This window comes from Camelina sativa, chromosome 2, assembly GCF_030686135.1.
Source record: "Camelina sativa cultivar CO46 ecotype springtype chromosome 2, ASM3068613v1".
Lineage (NCBI taxonomy): Eukaryota > Viridiplantae > Streptophyta > Magnoliopsida > Brassicales > Brassicaceae > Camelina > Camelina sativa.
The window spans coordinates 27205374-27224437 of NC_141881.1; the positions used below are offsets into that span (position 1 = coordinate 27205374).

At 35.7% G+C, this 19064-nt stretch overlaps 4 protein-coding genes and 1 pseudogene across 5 annotated transcripts; 3 read left to right on the forward strand and 2 right to left on the reverse strand.

Moving 5' to 3' along the window:
* The first annotated feature begins 94 nt into the window (after positions 1–94).
* LOC104736131 (uncharacterized) lies at positions 95–3844 on the forward strand. 2 transcript variants are annotated; one of them, XM_019231305.2, is made up of 4 exons: positions 95–1329; positions 1416–3004; positions 3130–3466; positions 3574–3844. In XM_019231305.2, the coding sequence occupies exons 1-4, from the start codon at positions 252–254 to the stop codon at positions 3579–3581; spliced, it is 3012 nt and encodes a 1003-aa protein (XP_019086850.2). In that variant the 5' UTR covers positions 95–251; the 3' UTR covers positions 3582–3844. The 2 variants fall into 2 exon arrangements, with proteins under 2 accessions (XP_019086850.2, XP_087327904.1); XM_087471778.1 differs by having other exon boundaries at positions 196–1329; positions 3130–3259.
* Positions 3845–5023: 1179 nt separating this feature from the next.
* LOC104736140 (agamous-like MADS-box protein AGL82 pseudogene) lies at positions 5024–5972 on the forward strand (annotated as a pseudogene).
* Positions 5973–7283: 1311 nt separating this feature from the next.
* On the reverse strand, positions 7284–9565 carry LOC104756353 (transcription factor DIVARICATA). Its single transcript, XM_087471783.1, has 2 exons — positions 8313–9565; positions 7284–7867 (listed from the first exon to the last, which is right to left on the reverse strand). Exons 1-2 carry the CDS (start codon positions 8753–8755, stop codon positions 7444–7446), a joined length of 867 nt encoding a protein of 288 aa, XP_087327909.1. The 5' UTR covers positions 8756–9565; the 3' UTR covers positions 7284–7443.
* A 4593-nt stretch (positions 9566–14158) lies between these two features.
* LOC104736149 (laccase-16) lies at positions 14159–17186 on the reverse strand. The gene is made up of 6 exons (XM_010456086.3): positions 16804–17186; positions 16405–16556; positions 16050–16294; positions 15836–15964; positions 14708–15649; positions 14159–14439 (listed from the first exon to the last, which is right to left on the reverse strand). Exons 1-6 carry the CDS (start codon positions 16909–16911, stop codon positions 14309–14311), a joined length of 1707 nt encoding a protein of 568 aa, XP_010454388.2. The 5' UTR covers positions 16912–17186; the 3' UTR covers positions 14159–14308.
* Positions 17187–17822: 636 nt separating this feature from the next.
* On the forward strand, positions 17823–18961 carry LOC104736159 (uncharacterized). The gene is made up of 2 exons (XM_010456097.3): positions 17823–18027; positions 18292–18961. Exons 1-2 carry the CDS (start codon positions 17994–17996, stop codon positions 18744–18746), a joined length of 489 nt encoding a protein of 162 aa, XP_010454399.1. The 5' UTR covers positions 17823–17993; the 3' UTR covers positions 18747–18961.
* The last annotated feature ends 103 nt before the right edge of the window (positions 18962–19064 follow it).

The following is a 19064-nucleotide window of genomic DNA, read 5'->3' on the forward strand; positions in this document are numbered from 1 at the left end:
TTTGTGTTAAACATAAAAAAACTCATTTTCTGTTTTGTCGTTTTGATGATCTCTTCTATCAAATAAACAAGAATGTAAAATAACAAAATTTAGCAAACTTAAATATCCTGAAACAAAGGATCTCCAAACGATACTATCTAAAATTAGAAACTCCATTTATCAGTTTTTCTTCGGCTTGATGTCAAATTCTTTGCTAAATCTCTGGAAAATTTTGTTTTTCATATCACTTTCATCTTTTGATTATATGAAAAATGGGCATTGACGCGAAAGAAACCATAGAGATATTATGGAAAATTCTTGGATATTCAATGAGCATGAGCATCAAATTCATGAGGAATCATCCGATTTTGTCAGGGGTTTCAATGTTTTTACTCGTGCTATACATATTCCTGCCTTCTCTCTTGTTCTTCTTGATCTACTCGTCACCGGTTCTTGCATGTGCTCTAGTGTATGCCCGCGAAAGGTTAGGATTGAGATTTTCAAGTTTGTATTCGTCTTCGGAGTCAAAAAGTTGTAAAGGAGAAAAGAGATGTCATTTAAAACAACAACGAAGTGTTAGACGAAATGCTAGAATGAAAGTTGAAGAATGGGATTCACAAACAAGCGAGGAAGAGAAAGACAAAGTTATCTTGACTTCTCTTTACAATGACCTTCTTGGTCGTACCCCTCAATTCGAAGAGTCTCCCAAAGCTATAGAAACCAATCTAGTAAAAGAAGATAATGAGAATAAGGCTATTCGTGGAGAGGAAGAAGAATCTTGTGATCTTAATGTTGAAGAACCAATGGTTTGCAGCTGTGAAATCAAATATGAAGAATCATCAAATGGTAAAGAAGAGATAAGTAATGTTAACGAACATGGGATTTCAGAGATTGAGAGAAATAAGAGACTAGAGTCGCTAATCGCTAGAAGAAGAGCAAGGCGGCTCTTTAGACTTGCTTTAGATCAAAGAAGTAAGCTTCAAGCTGAAGAAACAACTAGTCCTAGACAGAAGAACAACCACCTTCAAATTACGGTTTTGAGGAACTCACTTGAAAGATATGGAAATAATTCTTCTGATGCTAGGGGATTACAAATTCCAGGCTCTGCGCCTTCTGTGATGTTACAAGGGAGAAACCCTTTTGATATTCCTTATGATCCTCAAGAGGAAAGACCTAATCTTACTGGAGATAGCTTTGATCAAGAGTTTTCATTGTTTAATAACCACAAAGATATGTTCTTTTCTCGTCATGAGAGCTTCTGTCGCTTTGCTCATTTTTCTCCAGAACATGCTCAGTGTTTGAACAGCCCAGCTTCTTCTTCAGACATTTCAACTACTAGGAAATTTTTAGGTATATATGTCAAAGATTATTTTGACTATTAAAATCCTTGCTTGAATATACTATGTGAATTTATGATGATTTTTTGTTGTCTACAGATTTGGATAATGAGTATATGGATCATACTGAACATTTGCTCCCCTGTAATGGCAAAGAAGCTACAATAGAGAAAGATGATAAAAGTGTTGAGAGTGAAAAAACCAGAGAAGGAGAAGTAGAGATGAATGATGAGACCGATTCAAATAAAGAAGAAGATGATGATGATTCAAGTTGTTCGGAAGAAAGTGAGTCAGAACTCAACCGTTTGAACAAAGCAGAGCTTAGGGAAGCTATATGCCAATCCATGGATAATTATCCCGGTTATCTTGTGAATCAAACAAAAAATAGTATTCCCACAACATTGCCAAGAGGTTTAGTAGCGCCAAGACTAGAAGATCACAATATGTTTTACACTCGTAAATGCGGAAATTCGCATAGTCGAACATTTTCAGTTGCCTCAGATATGCAAGTTGAGGTCTCAGAGATAGGCTCACCTCCTACAACAGTTGATTGGCTTGATGATTGGTCAAATGGCGGAGAATCTTACATATATGATACAAATATTGATAGAGAAATCGTTCGTGATGAAGAATCGCGTAAGAGGATCTCTCACCAATATGAATCAAGAAGTGGAATAGGTTCAAAAGAGGAGAATAATGAATCTGCAGAGACTAAACTTGAGACCAAGCTAGATCAAAATTGTGTGGTTGATGAAAACCTAATAACATGTGATAATATGTCCTTGTTAGATAGAAGAAGCCACACTGAAGACATTCTTGAGCATAAACCTTCTAGTTCTAGTGATGTGTCCAAGCCTACAAGATCTGTGAAACTTGAAGGCATGTTGTTTCATACAAGTGCGTCATTATCTTCTATAACAGAAGAACCTGAAATAATCTTAGACTCAATAGATGGGGACAACTCGGAAAATATGAATTATTTGGCTGAAGAACTAAGTGATAAGAGTCCTCTGATTACTCGTGATTCATCCATGAAGAATTTGATTGATGAAGAATTGGTTGATATACAACAAGTAGTAAATGATGATCTTTCTGTATCGCCTAAGGTTATTGAATTAGATATCATTGATCATCAGCAGGAAGATGAAATATTGAATAGCAGCATTCAAGGAGAACATGAGGTAACTAAGAGCTCCTTGGATGCTTCTTTGGACACAACCTATATAGAATCATTTGAAAGAGATGTAGAAGAAGAAGAACCAAACTTAAACAATTTTGTTGAGGAAATGACAAAACAACAAGAAAATGAAGTATGTCAAAGTGATTTGAAGAGTTCTCCAGGGTATGTTCTTACAGAGTTACTAGAAAATGAGGCAATGGGAGAAAATGATCAAGAACTAATCAAAAGTATTGATGAGAAAGTAACACCAATAGAGGAAGTGAAAACTCATAATGTCTTGGAAGTATCTTCAAGCCATCCTCATACACAACTGATTAAAGACTATGAAACTTCAGAAAGTGTTAGTGATGTGATACTTCTGCAGGACCAAGATAGCAATAAAACACCACTAGATAAGTCAACTAATCATGAGATCTCCACGAAAGGAGAAAAATTTGAGTTATTGAAAGAGTTAGAAGTTTCAGGCGGCACTCAAAACTCTCAAGATTCACAACTATGGACTCAACAGGTTCACCTTCTATTCTAATCATCTTTGATTATGTGATGTTACATAATTATCTAGAACCATATACTAAGATCGTATTAGCTCCTTCTCTGTTTGTAGTAATTGTGTCTTTTTTATCTATTGAATAGTGTGGTACACATTCTATTTCTTCCCAAGGGATATCACCAAGAGCGTTGGAAATCGCCCAACAACTAGAGCAAGAAGATGTTATCGTTCATGCAAACATTGTCTCTCAAGATATTAATAAAGAGGAATTTGGTACAGTAGCCAACGACTTAGCTGCTAGTGAAAATAATAATGAGGATAACCAAAAACTCTATCAACAAGTTATGGAAAAGAAGATAGAGCTTAATTTAGAATCATTGTACCATAACATTGGTATAGTGGCTCAAGAAAACGACGATGAGGAATATCAGAAAGTGAATGGGGAAATCCAAACAACAAAAAACGATAACATAGTCTTAGGTTATTCCTAATTCAAAAATAGAGATTCTATAGATAAATCATAGTTAATTAGAAATTATTTCATGTTCTTTATATTGATAACCAAATGCTTATTATTATTTCTGCAGAAGAATAACATATTGATGATACACACTACTGGATCACCACGAAGAAAATAAATAAAGTTGCACATAAGGTATAATTCACCACAAGGAACTTAACGGTAGATACATCATTGTCAATGAAAATTTGTTACAGATTCTTTTTTAAAATTTGATTGATTTCTAACAAGTGAAACAAATTGTTGTAACATTTATTTAATGTAATTTTTTCGTTTAATTAAAACTTGTAAAGGGAACTTTTTTTTTTTGTAATATATAGAGATGTACTTTTTTTTTAGCTTTTGGTTTAATGTTAAGATTATATTAGCAAAACACATTACAAAATAAAAAAAAATTGGGTTCACAACAGATGAATGAGACAAACAAAATGAAATATTAAGGAAAGACGTAGAAGAATGGTCCTTCGTCGAAGACGATTTTGCATCGTACAGTCCACAACGGTTCTAAGAGCTGTCGGCTTCGAAGTAGGATGAGGTGAATAGCTGCCGGCAAAGATGATGATATGAACATTTAAAACAAAAAAGTATACATTAGATAAAAATATTATACCGTCTAAACTGAAAAGGAAAAAAAGATTAAATGTATCTGTGTTTAACTTTTTTCTCTTTCTTGCGTAGCATCTTCAAATTAGTATATTTTCCATTTTGACAAACTAAATATTCCAGTTTTAATTCTTCTTTCCTAAACACTCATATTCATTTAAAGAATATATCTCGTGATCTTTGAATTCTTTCCTTAAACACAAACTAAATCACAACTCAATATCTATAATCCCGCATATATATTAGCTTGATTTCACCCATATTCCGACAGAAGCTCCAATAAATGGTTTGCGCATAAAGAAAATTCATTGAAACTTTGCTTTGATATTCAAGTAAGTATTCTTTTTCTTTCTTTCTTTTTATGCATAAACAGTTTATACATTTGTTCATCAGTTCTGCTTTTGGTTCTAAGGTTTTTCATGTTCCATTGTCTATTCGTTCTCGTATGGGATTTTTCTTAAGGTTTCTTTTTGCTAGATTGATTTCGTTTTAGGGTGTGTCGAAAATTATATTAGCTCCTACTTCTCGAATTCCTACTCTTGGCTTTGTTTCTGATTTATTTGTTAGTGGATTTCATAAAAAGAGTTGTACAATCGTATGGTTTGTGATCGTGTTGGGTTAAAGTTGCTTAGAGAAAAACATAAACGCCTAGTTACGTTTGATCAAAAGTTGAGTTTTTATACACTAGATGTATATATGTTATATATTCACAAAACGCTTATAAACGTAAACGATTATTCAAATCTTTGTTTTGGCTTAGAGAAAAAATACTAGCTTGAAAAACCTAAACGCCTATAAACATAAACGATTATTCATATATAAAACATATCAGTTCAATATATTTGTATGCCGTTTTTGACGAAAATAGACTTATGTTTATATTTTATTTGTATTAACAATAATTTCATAGGTTGCAAATGATGACTAAGGAGAAAGTGAACCTACAAAGGATAACGAACGATAAGACAAGGATAACAACTTACAAGAAGAGGAAAGCTAGTCTTTACAAGAAGGCAACCGAATTCTCAACTCTCTGCGGTGTCAAGACATGTCTCATCGTCTATGGTCCCACTAAGGCAACGGATGAGGTGATTTCCGAGCCAGAGATATGGCCGAGGGACGAGACCAAAGTCAGAGACATCATACGTAAGTACAAAGACACAGTGTCGAACAGCTGCAAGAAAGAAAACCACGTGGAAACTTTCGTTAACGATTTAGGGAAAGCGAAGGAGATGGAGACTAATAAAAAGGTCCCTAAGAGTGAGAAGTATTGTAACTGGGACCAGAAGCTAGACAAGTGTTCTCGAGATCAGCTACGTGCGATATTCTGTGCCGTGGATAGCAAGTTACACGAAGCTGTGGCGAGACAGGAACCTAGTATGTTTAGGGTTCATCATCAAGCCATGGACACACAAATCCCGCAGAGTGTAATGGATCAACATTACATGCAACAGTATTTTTCTGAGCAGCCACAGTTTCAAGGCTTCCCTAATAATTATAACAATATGTGTTACTCGTTCATCCCACCTCATGATGATCAGATTCAAATGGACCCGAATCTCACGGAGAACTGGACCAACTTGGGGTTAAATCAAGGCTTGATGATGTCAAAGGGAAACGATGGTACTCAGTTGATGCAAAGGCAAGCACAGCCTTATTACAATCGTGAACCGGTTGTACCGAGGTCTGCAGCTTATAATGTGAACCCGTTTGCGGGATATCAAGTCCCGTTCAATATTCCTTGGAGGTTATCGGGAAATCAAGTTGAAGACTGGGATCTTTCAGGGAAGAACCCGATTTGAATGACGGAGGTTAATTAGTTTTTAGGGTTTTATTTATTATTCTATTTCTGCTGGTTTTGTTGTATATGATGGCTTGGTTTTGTCAACTTTGTTTTTGGCATACCATCATCATTTTTACATTCTATAAAGTTTTGGTTTTTAGGTAATAGGTAGTATACTTTTCCTTAAACACACTCAATAGACTATTATACCACTTATTATTATCACTGTCTTTTTTACAAATTTTGATTTTTATATATATGGCCATCTACCATCTGTCATATAAACAAAATCTAAGAACAAAATTAGATATTTTTTTGTATTTTTCTATATGTCGGGTTGAATATAGGCAGGGACACATCAACAACACTAATACAAACCATTCAACTATAAATTATATCAATCGAGTGATTTTTCTTTAAGATTTTTTTTCTATAAAATAAATCTTATTTTGGCTCTTTGCTCTAGCTCAATTGTATGACCAATATATGTAGCCTAATGACTTGTACTTTTTAGTGGACAGAATTCTGGAATTCTTTAGTTATATAGAAAAAAGAAAACAATAAGATATTAGTGTCTATTATGGACTAGCATAATGTCGAGGAAATAAAAAGTCTACAATATCGTAATTAATTGCATTGTTCTCATACATTGTCCGTTGTGTTATAACTTCAAGTGGTTGTTGAAAGCATAGTTTGGTTGATTGAGACGAACAATGAATAATGCCATATTATGATCTATACGTTATGCAAACAGTAAACGACAAAAATTGGATATTAGTTAGAGATGGCCAAGTTTGTGTCTTTTTGAACCTTTTCGCTGCAACTTGTATAACATAATTTTTTTTTTCAGAATAATTTTTTTATCATGTGTGTGATACTCACTATATATACGATAATGATACTATATATTTTCATAACCATCATTGGCAAAATTTAGCACTGTTTAGGATTTATTAAAGCACTTCCAAAATCTGATAATTCGGTACGGTTTGTCTATATTGTACAGTAACAGTATCGCACATATGTTGATGTTTTGTTAGGTTAACTCTTCAAGCCGGTTCATGAAGCTTACAACGATGAGTCGATGACCTTCTGTCAGTGTGTGTATGGGATGTCATGTGTGTGAAGCTGAGAAAGAGCCCATTTTATATTGGTGGTCCAGAAGTAAAGTTGATGTGTAGTTGGAATAATGTTACGCATATAATAGAAGCTGGTAAAACTCGAGAATCACACTTCGTTTCAATTTGGCTAAATTTGTCAATCAACATTTTAACCACACCGATTTTTCATTTTGTCACACCCACTGGTTATTTTGCAACTTTGCAAACATTTGAAACATAAATAAAACATGAACGATGTAGCTGGGTCAAAAAAAGAAGGAAAAAAACGAGTAACAATTTAACTCTGTCACGAGACTTTCCATTAACTATTTCGATATTGAAATTAAAACAATGGACGTTTATTTTACAATTGCCAATTACGATTGTTTCGTCCATATGAAAAATTAAGAATTTCACTTACACCGTTTAATTAGAGATGGATCTCCATTAGCTATAGTTGAAACATTGTGTTTTGCGCGTCATAGCAAGAATCTGCTGCATTGTTAAATCCTCCAATCATAACCTGGCCATATGAGTGAACGCCACTAATAGCGTTTCCAATCGTTATGTTGAAAGCATCCGCATGCGTTCCATTGTTGTCCGTTTGATTCCACGGAAACGCGGTAAACCTTGAACGCTGCTCTCCTACAACAATTGAGCTCTTACTGCTCTCCAGAGAAGCTTCATCTTCGAGATTCACGGTGGTTATGTCGTGAATGCTTGCTCGCCTTTTGTCCTTGCCCCCGGAAAGTTGCCGGATAAAGTACTTTTGGGCGTGGCTAGCGACTTGAGTTGGCGTTCGCGTTATCACAAAGTTCCGAGATATGTTTCTCCAATCTCCTTTCCCGTATTTCTTTAAACCCATTAGAAATAGCCTAAATTGTGACAAATATTGAATCAAATATACATCACAAATCAATATGAAAACGTAAATACTGAATCACTGTTCAATCTAGGTATGATTTGTTATATATGTGATTAGGCAAGATTTTACAACCAAACAGTGTGTTGCATAATCGTGAATCATACTATGACTATGCATGCATTTCTTGGAACCAATTAAGACAGATTGTGACAAATATCTAATCAAAGATATTTTAGATAAAGTGTATATACTACAGAATATTATACTATCAAATTGTCATTCTTAATCACTATAGTAATGTAAATATTGGATCTTTTTCCGAATATTTTTATTTAATTGATATCACGATTTATGAACTGTTTCACCGCTTTTGACGATTAGTTATCAAGATTTATGCCAATTTCACTACTGAGCTGATTTAATTAATTTCTACCATTCCGGTATAAAAGACTTACTTGTGTTCTTCCTCCGTCCAAGGAACGCCTTTCTTCCTCTCCAGCTCCGGCGATCTACCGGCCTGAGACCGTTTATTACAAACAGAATGACCCGGTTTGAACCCGTTGCACCCGCCACTACCACCACCGCCGGCCCAATCCAGAGTGAAAGGCGAGGTGATGTAACCAGGGACCGGGATTAAACCGGCCTCGATGCTGCTGACATCAGCTTCCAGATCGTTGTACTGTCTGATGACGTCACTCACGGTCTTCCCAGGAATCACCGCCGCCACCTTCTGCCACCTATCAGGAGTGTTGTCGTCGTAAACCGCCAAAGCATTCTCGAATGCTTTGTTCTCCGCCGCCGTCCACGTGCAACCTTCCCCACCGGCGTTGCTCTTTGTCTCTTCCATGAGCCAGTTCCCACCTGACACGTGTGACGTCGTCGGTCTCAGAACCTCCATGTCCGAAAACTATAAACCTAGCTCTGTTTTTTTTTTTTTTTTTTTTTTTTTTTAAGATATGTAAGAACAAATCATACCGACAAAGGTCAACGGATTTACGGAGTTTGGGATCAATAAGATCCCAAGAATATTAAAAAAAAAAAGTTTTTGGGGTTTATTGATAGGAAGGAAGAGATAAGAGAATCAAAGGAAGAACACAAAAAACAATATCAAATGATACTTCATTTTTATTTTGTTTAGAGAAGAAATCATAAGAATTTATTTGAAGCATTGCTTGAGAGTTTAGACCCACTTCAAGGAATCTTGAAAAGTTTTTAAAAAAAAAAAAGAATTTTAGAGTGAAAAAAAATCTAGTCGAGATCTGTGTATAGTGAGTCAAAAGAAAAAAGAGAGAATTTTATTTGGGTAGCTCTGAGATTTTTGCAGAAGAAATAAAACGAATCTATTGGTTTTCCAGATTTGGTGGAGCTAACAAAGCATGAGTGGTATGTAAGTATCAGAGAGACTCGGAGTTAAAAAGATCTGGGCTGTGGATAAAATTTCTCGGGAAAATAAACATATGGCTACCGAAAATGAAAAAAAAAAAAATTAATATGGACGAAGCTACCTTGGAGCTTACCCAATTAGGAAAAATATAACGTGCAAGCAGAAGCAAATGAACCCATAAATGGAAAGAAAACTAAAACCAGAGACCAAATTCTCAACTTTTCTCGAGTTAAAAAAAAAAAAAGATGAAGAGAGAAGTAGGCAGAGAAAAGAGGCGATGATGATTTGTGCTCTTTATAGTTCTGTTCTTGAGAAATGAGAAGCTAAATTTTTAGGTGATACTGTTTTTTTTTTCTTGTTACAGAAAATAAGATTTTATTCTCATTTTTACTCCTTTCTACTTTTTTTTTCACCTTACATAGTTATATTCCCTGCTTGATAGTTAATAACACTTCATACACATTTTTTTTTTTTTTTTTTTGGTCAAACACACATTTATTCATTTAACACTAATTGTTTCCACTTACTTGTTTTTATTGGGTAAATTCAAATGAAAGTTTGATCAATTTAGTTGTTTTATACACACACTTAAGTGATAACAGATCGTTAAAAATTATGATTTTTTATAAATGAAATTGTTATGCACACAATGATTCTCTCGGTTGGCACTTTACCAAATCAGGGAAGTATACAGTTAAGTCTGGGTATGAGACGGACAGAGTCGTGTCTAAGTTAATAAAGACCACAATCAAATTAAAATAAAAGGGCTATTTTGCTAATAGTAAAACTCGAACCTATGCACTCATTCCAACTAACATAGATAAATGTCACTAGACTAAACACATTTTTTGGAAAACAAAGCCGAAAGTTGTATATAAAATACACAGCATAAAATAAGGCCACAAGCTCATGCTTCATGAGCTTGGCCTTTGGGCCGGCTCTGGAGACGGAACGCGTTGCTACCACACGACTCCGTACGGTCTCTCGTTTGGGTCCAGAGATTACTCCTTTCCTGGCTGGCGTTTGGAAAGTGAACTGCCCTCCGAAAATTAAACATTTTATGTGGCAGGTCTTGACAGGGTATATCTCGGTTTCGGCCAATTTGCGTCGACGCGAGATTTCATGTGACCCTGTGTGTGTCCGGTGTGGCGCCGAGGAGGAAACAACAAATCACGCTATTTTTCAATGTCCTCCGGCTCGACAGGTTTGGGCTCTAGCTCAGGTGTCTGTTGGTTCGGTCTCCTTTCCGACGGAGTCGGTGTTCGCTAATGTGGATCATTTTTTAGGTTCTACTAATCCGGCAGCTCATATTACAGCTTTCCCGTAGCTCATGTGGTATATTTGGAAAACACGAAATGCTCGTGTCTTTGAGGATGTGATGGATGATCCAATGGATGTAGTTAGGTTGGCGGAGGGAGAGGCGCAGGCTTGGGTGCAGGCACAGGTGGAGGTTGAGGATGAGGATACTCCCATTTCTTTATTTGTCCCTACCTCTCGACAAAGGGGGCCCCCGCGTACTCTTTCTACTGTTTTTACAGGTTATCGGTGTTTCGTTGATGGCTCTTGGAAAGAGACTGACACGTTTGCAGGTGCATGTTGGGTTTGCTCTTCCTCTGATGATTCAGGGTCGATTAAAGGAGCAACCAATTTCCGACGCAGTTTGTCCCCCCTACATGCTGAAGTAGAAGTTTTCATCTGGGCTTTGCGGTGCATGATTGGACATGACTATCGGGACGTGGCTTTCTATACGGACTGTTCTGATTTGGTGAAGATGGTGTCTTCTCCTACCGACTGGCCGACTTTCACACCCTACCTCGACGATATCAGGATAGATCAAGCGGAGTTCTCATCCTTTTCCCTATCTTTAATTCTCTGTAGTGCGAATGTAAGTGCGGATTCTTTGGCACGCCAAGCGCGACTGTTTCCGCAGCATGTTTTGTTTGTAAACTCTTTTCTACCAAATTGGCTCGTTTGAGCTGATTTCTTTTGTTGACAAAAAAAAAAAAAAAAAAAAAAATGTTATGCACCGCTTGAAAAATTGGTCACAACCGTCTCTATTTACCAAATGTGGTCCATTTTTTTTTATATATAAATTGTTTAATTGTATTTACTATTTTTTAAAAAAACAGAATATTTCTTTTTCATTTTTTAAAAATCTTAATCACGCTATAGAAACTCTGCTTTTAAAGTTGTTTCGATTTTGAGTTATACTTGGCTACTAAATTGGAATCTGAAAGATTTAAGATTTTTCAATGGAAAAGTAATAAGTTGATTATGATTAATAAGTCTGTTTACATATTCACGAATCACGATACTAGTATAAATGGTGTAACTATTTTAGAGTTCGAACTATATGTAAATTGATTAAGTTGACAATAATTTGAAATTTGAAGTGCTTGTGTAGTCTTATAAAAGATACTACCGTGTAATTGATTTGGTTTGGTCATGCGAGAAGATCAGAAGACATGAAAAATATACTCCATATATTTGTATAAAAAAAAAAGAATTGAAGGAAAAAATTCCGTGACCCCTATGATTACAAAATAATAATGATGGTGAACACTCTGAAAATATTTTGAAATACAAAAATAATTATAATTCCGATAAAACAAAAATTATATTATTTGTTTAAATAGACGAAGTTGACATTTTCTGGGAATGTACGATGCCTCTCAGAAAAAATAACAAAATTTTCAACATTTTAATTAAAGTAAAAAGATACTCTATATTTATAATAAGAAGAAAAAAAAACATATACGTTACTGATTCTGCTGTTTACTTTTATTTATTTTTCTTTCACTGATTACGTACAGTTCATATAGTAGTATTTTATTTAATTATTTAATCAATTTGGGGATTTTATGTGTCAGATCGGGAAAAAAGGAGCCGCCAAATGAACGGTCGAGATCAGCGGTAACTTACATGGCCAAGTTGTACAAAAGGGGTCCACGTGAGATGCGCGTTTTGCATTATCATTGGTCCGTCTCTCCACCTTTTTTTTATTTTTTTTTCTCTTGTTTTTTTTAAGATCTCGAGGAATCTGTCTTCTCCATTATAATTCGTTCACGTGTCTGACTTCTGTACGTTAGATCTGTTCATTGTGTTTTTAATGAGGAGGAGTCGACACGTGAGATCTTCGATGGCTCCCAATTGGTTCGTTTTGGTAACGTTCGTACTTCGTAGCATGTTTGGCAGCCGAGAGATTCTATGGAGGTTGTTGTTACGTACTGGTTAGTAATCAAATCAAGAACGAGATAAAAACTACAAAATTACAACAAACACACCAAAATCACCGTATGAAAGCTACGATAATCATACCAACCAGTACGTAACATTACGATTGAATCCAATAATGTTTTCACTTCACCAAACCGATTTATGAATGTACGAAGAAGTTATAGATCAAACTTACTTCTCTGTACACAATGATTTGGTTTTAAAAATCGGATATATTTTTATGAAGAATCTTGGAACATGTCAAAGAAATCCATTACCGAGTTTATTAGTACGACATAACATTCCTCATTTCACGGATCACTGCATAGATTAGATATATATTATATACGTCCTAATTACAGTGTTTTAGGAAGAGCACTAAATAATTACATTGTAGTCAAATGAGATTTTGTTTATTAAGCCGGTAAGCTTGTGTTACGTGGCTGGTAATGGTACCATACCGTACTTAGAGAATAGATTATATCACCTTAATCCAGTTCAAAATGTTCAAAATTGACCTTGATCATATACTATTAGAGAAAAACTTTTGTCCCCCAATCATATATATGTCACAGTGTACATCTCCAGTGATAGTTACGGGCTTTTCAATTATGTTTTTTTTTTTAGTGTATTAACTTAATTAGAAGTTTTTCAAATACGTTACCTTTTGATTTTTTTTTGTTCAATACATTTGACTCTACTAATTATATAATTTACAAAGTACAATTCTTTGGAATTAGTCAATTGAACAAAAAAATTGATTGACCTAGCACTTTTAAATCATTTATGTCATATTGTCATATCAATTAAAGAGGAGTTAAAGGTGATCATAAGACTAAAAAATAAATCTAAAATCTACAATCTTTCGCACATGTTTCAAATATGAAAATCTGCAAAAATTTTATTCTTTAACCCAAAAAAAAGAACTGTTAAATAATTTCTATGTATGAGGTGTGATTTCAAGATCGCCAAAAAAAAAGTGATCATTGGTCAGAATTTGTAATTTATGCATGTTTATTTTGGCCCATAAATAATGATTTAATCAAGTTTCTATTGAACAGGATGTTGACATCCTTAGAGTATTAAACAATTAAATTATTTTTTGATTTTGGGATTCTTATAAGTGCCCCTTTGGACTTTCAAGGAGGTATATGCAGGGGAAGGCCTAAATGTTGGAGAGGCATGCCAATAATTGAATAGTAGCTTTTGCCATTTTTGGTACAACTAATATTCTCCAAACAATTTTTTCCCATTAATAGAAGTATTCGCAAAATTAAATACTCTTAAATTCATTTAGATGCTCTAACATTGATATTATTTTATTTCAGACAGGGAATAAGTCAGAAATCTGTTTAAACAGAAATTAAAATCAAACTGAGGTTTTGGTGCACCAAGGGACAAAACGTCTTGCGTAATGGATGAAACAGCCACAGATCTTTTGGAATCAATTCCCTGACAATTTTAATTTGTTTTTTTTTTCTCATGATATATAAACTATGGTTAAATTTCATGGAAATTGTGATTCCAGTATAGCTGAATAATATGTACATGTACAGGTAAGTATTTGTTTATACATGAACAAACAAATGTGTAAGTATCCAATTAAATGGTTTACATATAGTATATTTTACGTTTTGAATACGTATGACGCCCTCTTATCTCACACTCTCAAAATCATCAACCATAGTTCAATTAAAAATATGTCATTAAATATTCTCTCTGTTTTATTTTATTTCATGCAAAATAAATAAATTATTAGAAGTCATCCACTAAAACCAGCATTCATTTCCCCAAAAGTAACTAAATATAAATCCCACAAAAAAAAATGATACAAATTAATAAAAACATATCCTAACATTTGGGAAGATCAACCGGTGGAGGAAGCAATGACTGGTCAGGACCGTGACCATTGTCGACGACGAATGCCATCTTTAATCCCCAAGTTGTATGTAATTCCAAGTGACAATGCATGAACCATACTCCTTCATTTGTAACAAAAAATAAACAAATCAATTACCACAAAAACAATACTTTAGCAAGTTGGACCGAATATTAAATAATTCGCTACAAGAATATAAATACTAAAAACCAATTCGTGATTGAAAAAAAAAAGCAAAAAAAAAACTAAAGTATGACAGCTTTTTTATGTAACAACGAAAAGAAGAACCAATCCCCATTAAAAAAATAGCTACACTAATAGATAGGCAATAGCTTTATAGGCATTATTTTTTAAAAGTGAGTTTTATTTACCTGGATTGTCGGCGATAAATCTAATGGCAGTCCAACCACCGGCTGGAACTCCAACGGTGTTTCTTTCAACCGGATCCACCAAATTGAACATTTTCGGATCTTTTTCCGGGTTAAAGTTCCCCAAACCTCTACCGACTTCGAAGAAGTTAAACCCATGAAGATGAAATGGATGGTTATCCGACAAGATCATGGCTGTATTCTGTAGAACTATTTGCACCGTCGCGTTGTACGGTAGCCTGTAAAGCCTTGTGCCTTTCATCGTCGCGGCATTAACGCCTAGCTTTACCGGTGCCGTGTAATCGTACGGGTTCGAAGGTTTAGCCGGGAAATCGTCGGTAAATACACCGGAAATGTTAAAGAAATGGGCTTGGAGTAAAGCGGTCTTAGGCATGGTAAACGTTACGTTGTTTATTCCGGCCACTAAGCGAATACCGTTGCTGCAGCTGGGGCATGGATTTGCGCCAAGACCTACCGTGAAGAACAAGGAACGGTCCACGGTGGTTGGAACCCTAGCCGGATACTCGCGGGAGTTTAAGCTCCTGAGTGATTTAGTGAATTTGGCCGCAACCCATGTTGCGTTCTGCGGGGGAAGTGATGCAAGAATGGTTTTTTTGAAGGTGGGAACGGTGGCGGTGGGGCCGATGTAGTGGAGAGTGGCGGTGGCTGTGACGTTGTCGTATGGGATGTGAGCGTCAGTAAATGTTGTGGCGGCGATCATGTAATTGGAACCAGCGTTTGCGTTTGCTGTTAAGAGAACGTTGGTAGTCTGTCCCGGGGCGATGTATACTGTGTCAGTTTTATAAGGTTTGGTGTAAACAGCATCAACTTCCACAACGGTTAGTACGTGACCAGCAATTTTAAAGAAGAGCTCTTCGTTTAACGCCGCGTTGATGATCCGTAACATGTATGTCTTTCCTGCTCTCACGGGTAAACCGTAGCTACCTACAAGTGAAAAGACCATTATAAACTAGGAAAGAAAAACACCAAAACATGTAAACCTAGTGGCTTGTGATAGTGTCATTGTTGTGTCACAATTTGATAGTACAAAAAAGTAAAACATAGAAAATAGACTTACTTCATTAAAAAAGTGTTTATGAAATTTAGGATTATTCATAGCTAGATAATTACTTTGGGAAGGACAATTAGAGATGGAGCCTGAATGACCATTGATGGTATGTGCATCAGAAGCACTAGGAGCTGTTCCAATTTTTGAAGCCTCGTTTATAAGTTCTTCCACGTCCGATTTCCACCATTCACCTAAATATTATAAAGATTAATAACTATAATTGTAGAGATAATCCTTTAAAGAAAAGTGTGTTTTGGATTTTGGGTAGTCGCTCACCAAGAACAATGGTTTTCTCTTTGTATGGCTTGGGGAAAGGGTATGGGACACCAAGCTTAGGCAAGATGACAATGGCGCCGTGCACCGTGGCACGAAGCCACAAGATGTGAGCATGCCACCATAGGGTTCCTCGTTGACCCGTCAATGTAAAATTGTGGATATAATTCTGTCCCGGTTGGATAGGACATTGTGTTATGTAAGCCGGTCCATCTGCCCAACCTGTCCTCAATTGTCTGATGCCGTGCCTAAACCGTTATTGTTAGTTAGTTGCTGGGTTTAAACATTGTTAAAGATAATCAAAGAAAGGGACTACTTTAATTAATATCCTAAAACGGGTTTGTTTGAGGTTGCTCACCAGTGGATGGAGACGTTGTACTTCACGTGATTCACTACTTTGATCAATATAGTGTCGTCTTCTCTAGCAACAATTGTGGGGCCCGGAAACTTTCCATTGACGGTGACGATAGGCTTCGACGAGCACAGCTTCGTGGTGTTCGTCATCACCACCTAGTGGACACACATTTCAATCCAACGCTCAGTACATACTACATGATACTTTTCATGCATGAATCGTTATGCATATCAACCGTACCGATGGATTAGATTATCACTTATCAGCGGATGTACGTAAAAAACTTTTTTTTTGCATAACTAAGAAACTCTAGGCTTTTAAGACACTCTAACTAAGACACTCTTACGTAAGAGACATTTTTTTACATGTATGCATACGCACATATGGCGAGGAGAGACTCACATTGAATTTGTAATGTCGGATCATGGCCTGAACGGTGGTCGTCGGCGATAGAAGTACAACCACAAAGAGCGTTAGCACGCAGAAGCAAAATCGTCTCGGTATCTTCATTAGTCTCGAAAGCTTTTTGTCTTGATGTTTGTTATGTTTTTTTTTTTTTTTTTTTTGTGTGTGTAATATATATGTGTTTGAGAACAATGAAAGAAATGGAGAAAATTGATGCGATGTTGTATTTACTTATTAGGTTGAAGGATATGTAGCCTTTCAAGGGAACTTACCGGAAGAGGAAAGAGTTGCTTCTACTAAAATATGATTGGAGCTTAGAGCGACTAAATATATTAATAGCAAAACACATACAATATATTGACTGTAAAAATGGAAAGATCAAGAAACAAGATTTTACAGGTCAAAAGGGCTTAGGTGATATGGTGGCTCAACCGTATTTAGGGTTAAGTAATTAACCTCATCCTCCATCTAACCAAACTCACCCACATTTGTTCTTTCATACATATCTCTATTTTGTCTATCTAACTAAGTTTATTTAAATTAACGACTATTCCCTCGATTATTTTGTACGTTCGCCTTCAAGTTTACTTCATTTTTTTTTTCTGTAAAATAAACTTATAAGCTTAAACGTAACATCTTAAGTAAAATTGATTAATTGATGAAAAAGAAACTAATTCAGTACTGTCATTTGGCTTTGGTGTTTGCGTTTGAAACTAAGTAAAAGAGGTGTTTAGAAGAAAAACGAGTATATGATTATTTGACTACAATTTTATAAGTCATTTGAAATTGAAGACTAAAAGCTACTTCTTGGTTGTTATATAACAGCTCATCTAATCCAATTATTGAATCCTTCTCTCCAACAGAAATTTTTTAAATTAATTCATTTTTTTATAAAGTGGTGTTTGGCTTAGACATTACCGAGCGACGTCGTATCTTCCTCAATGCTACTTAGTATTAATAAACAAGCCCACAACATCCAAATCACATTATAAATAATAAGGCCCAAAAAATAATAGGCCCAATATTACTAAACGATGTCGTTTTAAAGGAGCTTTCTGTGTTAGTCGGAGATCAAAATTTCTCTTGGTTTCGTCTTTTCATTTCTGCAAGTTCCCAATGTCGCTGGGCTTAGTTCATTGATCATCGTACATAAAGCTTGATCGTAGCTCCTTACCTCTCCGGAGAAGATGGTGCGGAAACAGTTTCAACAAGCTAAAACGGGTGAGATTTGATCTCAACCATCCTTTTACTCGTTTCCCGATCGAATCTCCTATTTCTTTTAATCTTGTTTCCCACATTCGGATGAAATTTATAGTGATAAATCCATGAAATTCGTGTATTATCTCCGGAGATTGTTGGGTTTTGTTAAAGGTTTCGACTTTTACTCGTTGGTGTGATCTAAGTTAGTAGGTGTCAACTGTCACATAAGGTGTTCGATGAAATGCCTGAACGAAATCTCATTATGACTTTGTTTTTGGTGAACAGGAATAGAAGCATTGAAGTCAATGGATGCAAACAAGTACCTGAAGAAAGTTGGATTAGGGCGTGACGATATGTTCTTTTGGAAACAAGTGGGGAAAGCATTGCTTTGCACCTATACAGTCTTTGGCATTGCTTGGATTTACAATGAAACGTCTCCTTTAGGTTGGTGGACGTTGAAGCCGAGACCAAAGGAGGAGAGAGAGTTGGCTCATTTGTATGAGAGGCGTGAGTTTCCTTATCCTGGTGATACTGAGGCAATGGAGGATTTTGTTGCAAAGGGAGGAATGATTGGTACAGCGATTGGGCCAAAAGGGATTGTTGAGTCTGAAGGTGAAGCAGATAATTACCAGAAGGAAATGGAGAAGAAGAAGTTTGATAAAGAGGCTCAGAAACTGTGGCTGAGAATGAGGAATGAGGTCATTACTGAGCTTCAAGAGAAAGGGCATAATCTTGAGTGAGGTGCATAAGGGTTGTGATAAAATAAAAGCTTGTGTAATTTAGGCTGTGTATCACTAAGTACAAAACTGCTTTCTGTTCTAGGGTACCATTGATGTTCTTGCTCTTGGGGAAGTAGTGCTTGTCCTTCATTATTGGTTTGATTCATGTTTTGGAATATATAACTTGATGCTTTATGCTCCCATCACAGTAACCCAATACCACGAGTTTGAAACTACTGATTTTTTCGAGTCTAGTGGCTGTTGTTTTGATCAGAGCCAATATCTAAAGTTTCTCTTCAGTGTCAGAAGATGTGCAAATACTGACACTGAACTCTCATA

What these genes read in the sequence shown, in the direction of transcription:
- LOC104736131 (XM_019231305.2), top strand. Translation starts at nt 252, where the DNA reads ATGGGCATTGACGCGAAAGAAACCATAGAGATATTATGGAAAATTCTT. An exon ending in AACTACTAGGAAATTTTTAG is followed by an intron (nt 1,330 to 1,415) that starts GTATATATGTCA and finishes TGTTGTCTACAG; the next exon opens with ATTTGGATAATGAGTATATG. An exon ending in CACAACTATGGACTCAACAG is followed by an intron (nt 3,005 to 3,129) that starts GTTCACCTTCTA and finishes TCTATTGAATAG; the next exon opens with TGTGGTACACATTCTATTTC.
- LOC104756353 (XM_087471783.1), bottom strand. Translation starts at nt 8,755, where the DNA reads ATGGAGGTTCTGAGACCGACGACGTCACACGTGTCAGGTGGGAACTGG. An exon ending in TGGACGGAGGAAGAACACAA is followed by an intron (nt 7,868 to 8,312) that starts GTAAGTCTTTTA and finishes GTCACAATTTAG; the next exon opens with GCTATTTCTAATGGGTTTAA.
- LOC104736149 (XM_010456086.3), bottom strand. Translation starts at nt 16,911, where the DNA reads ATGAAGATACCGAGACGATTTTGCTTCTGCGTGCTAACGCTCTTTGTG. An exon ending in AGAGAAAACCATTGTTCTTG is followed by an intron (nt 15,965 to 16,049) that starts GTGAGCGACTAC and finishes TATAATATTTAG; the next exon opens with GTGAATGGTGGAAATCGGAC. An exon ending in CTCTAATTGTCCTTCCCAAA is followed by an intron (nt 15,650 to 15,835) that starts GTAATTATCTAG and finishes TTTCACTTGTAG; the next exon opens with GTAGCTACGGTTTACCCGTG.
- LOC104736159 (XM_010456097.3), top strand. Translation starts at nt 17,994, where the DNA reads ATGGTGCGGAAACAGTTTCAACAAGCTAAAACGG. An exon ending in GTTTCAACAAGCTAAAACGG is followed by an intron (nt 18,028 to 18,291) that starts GTGAGATTTGAT and finishes TTTGGTGAACAG; the next exon opens with GAATAGAAGCATTGAAGTCA.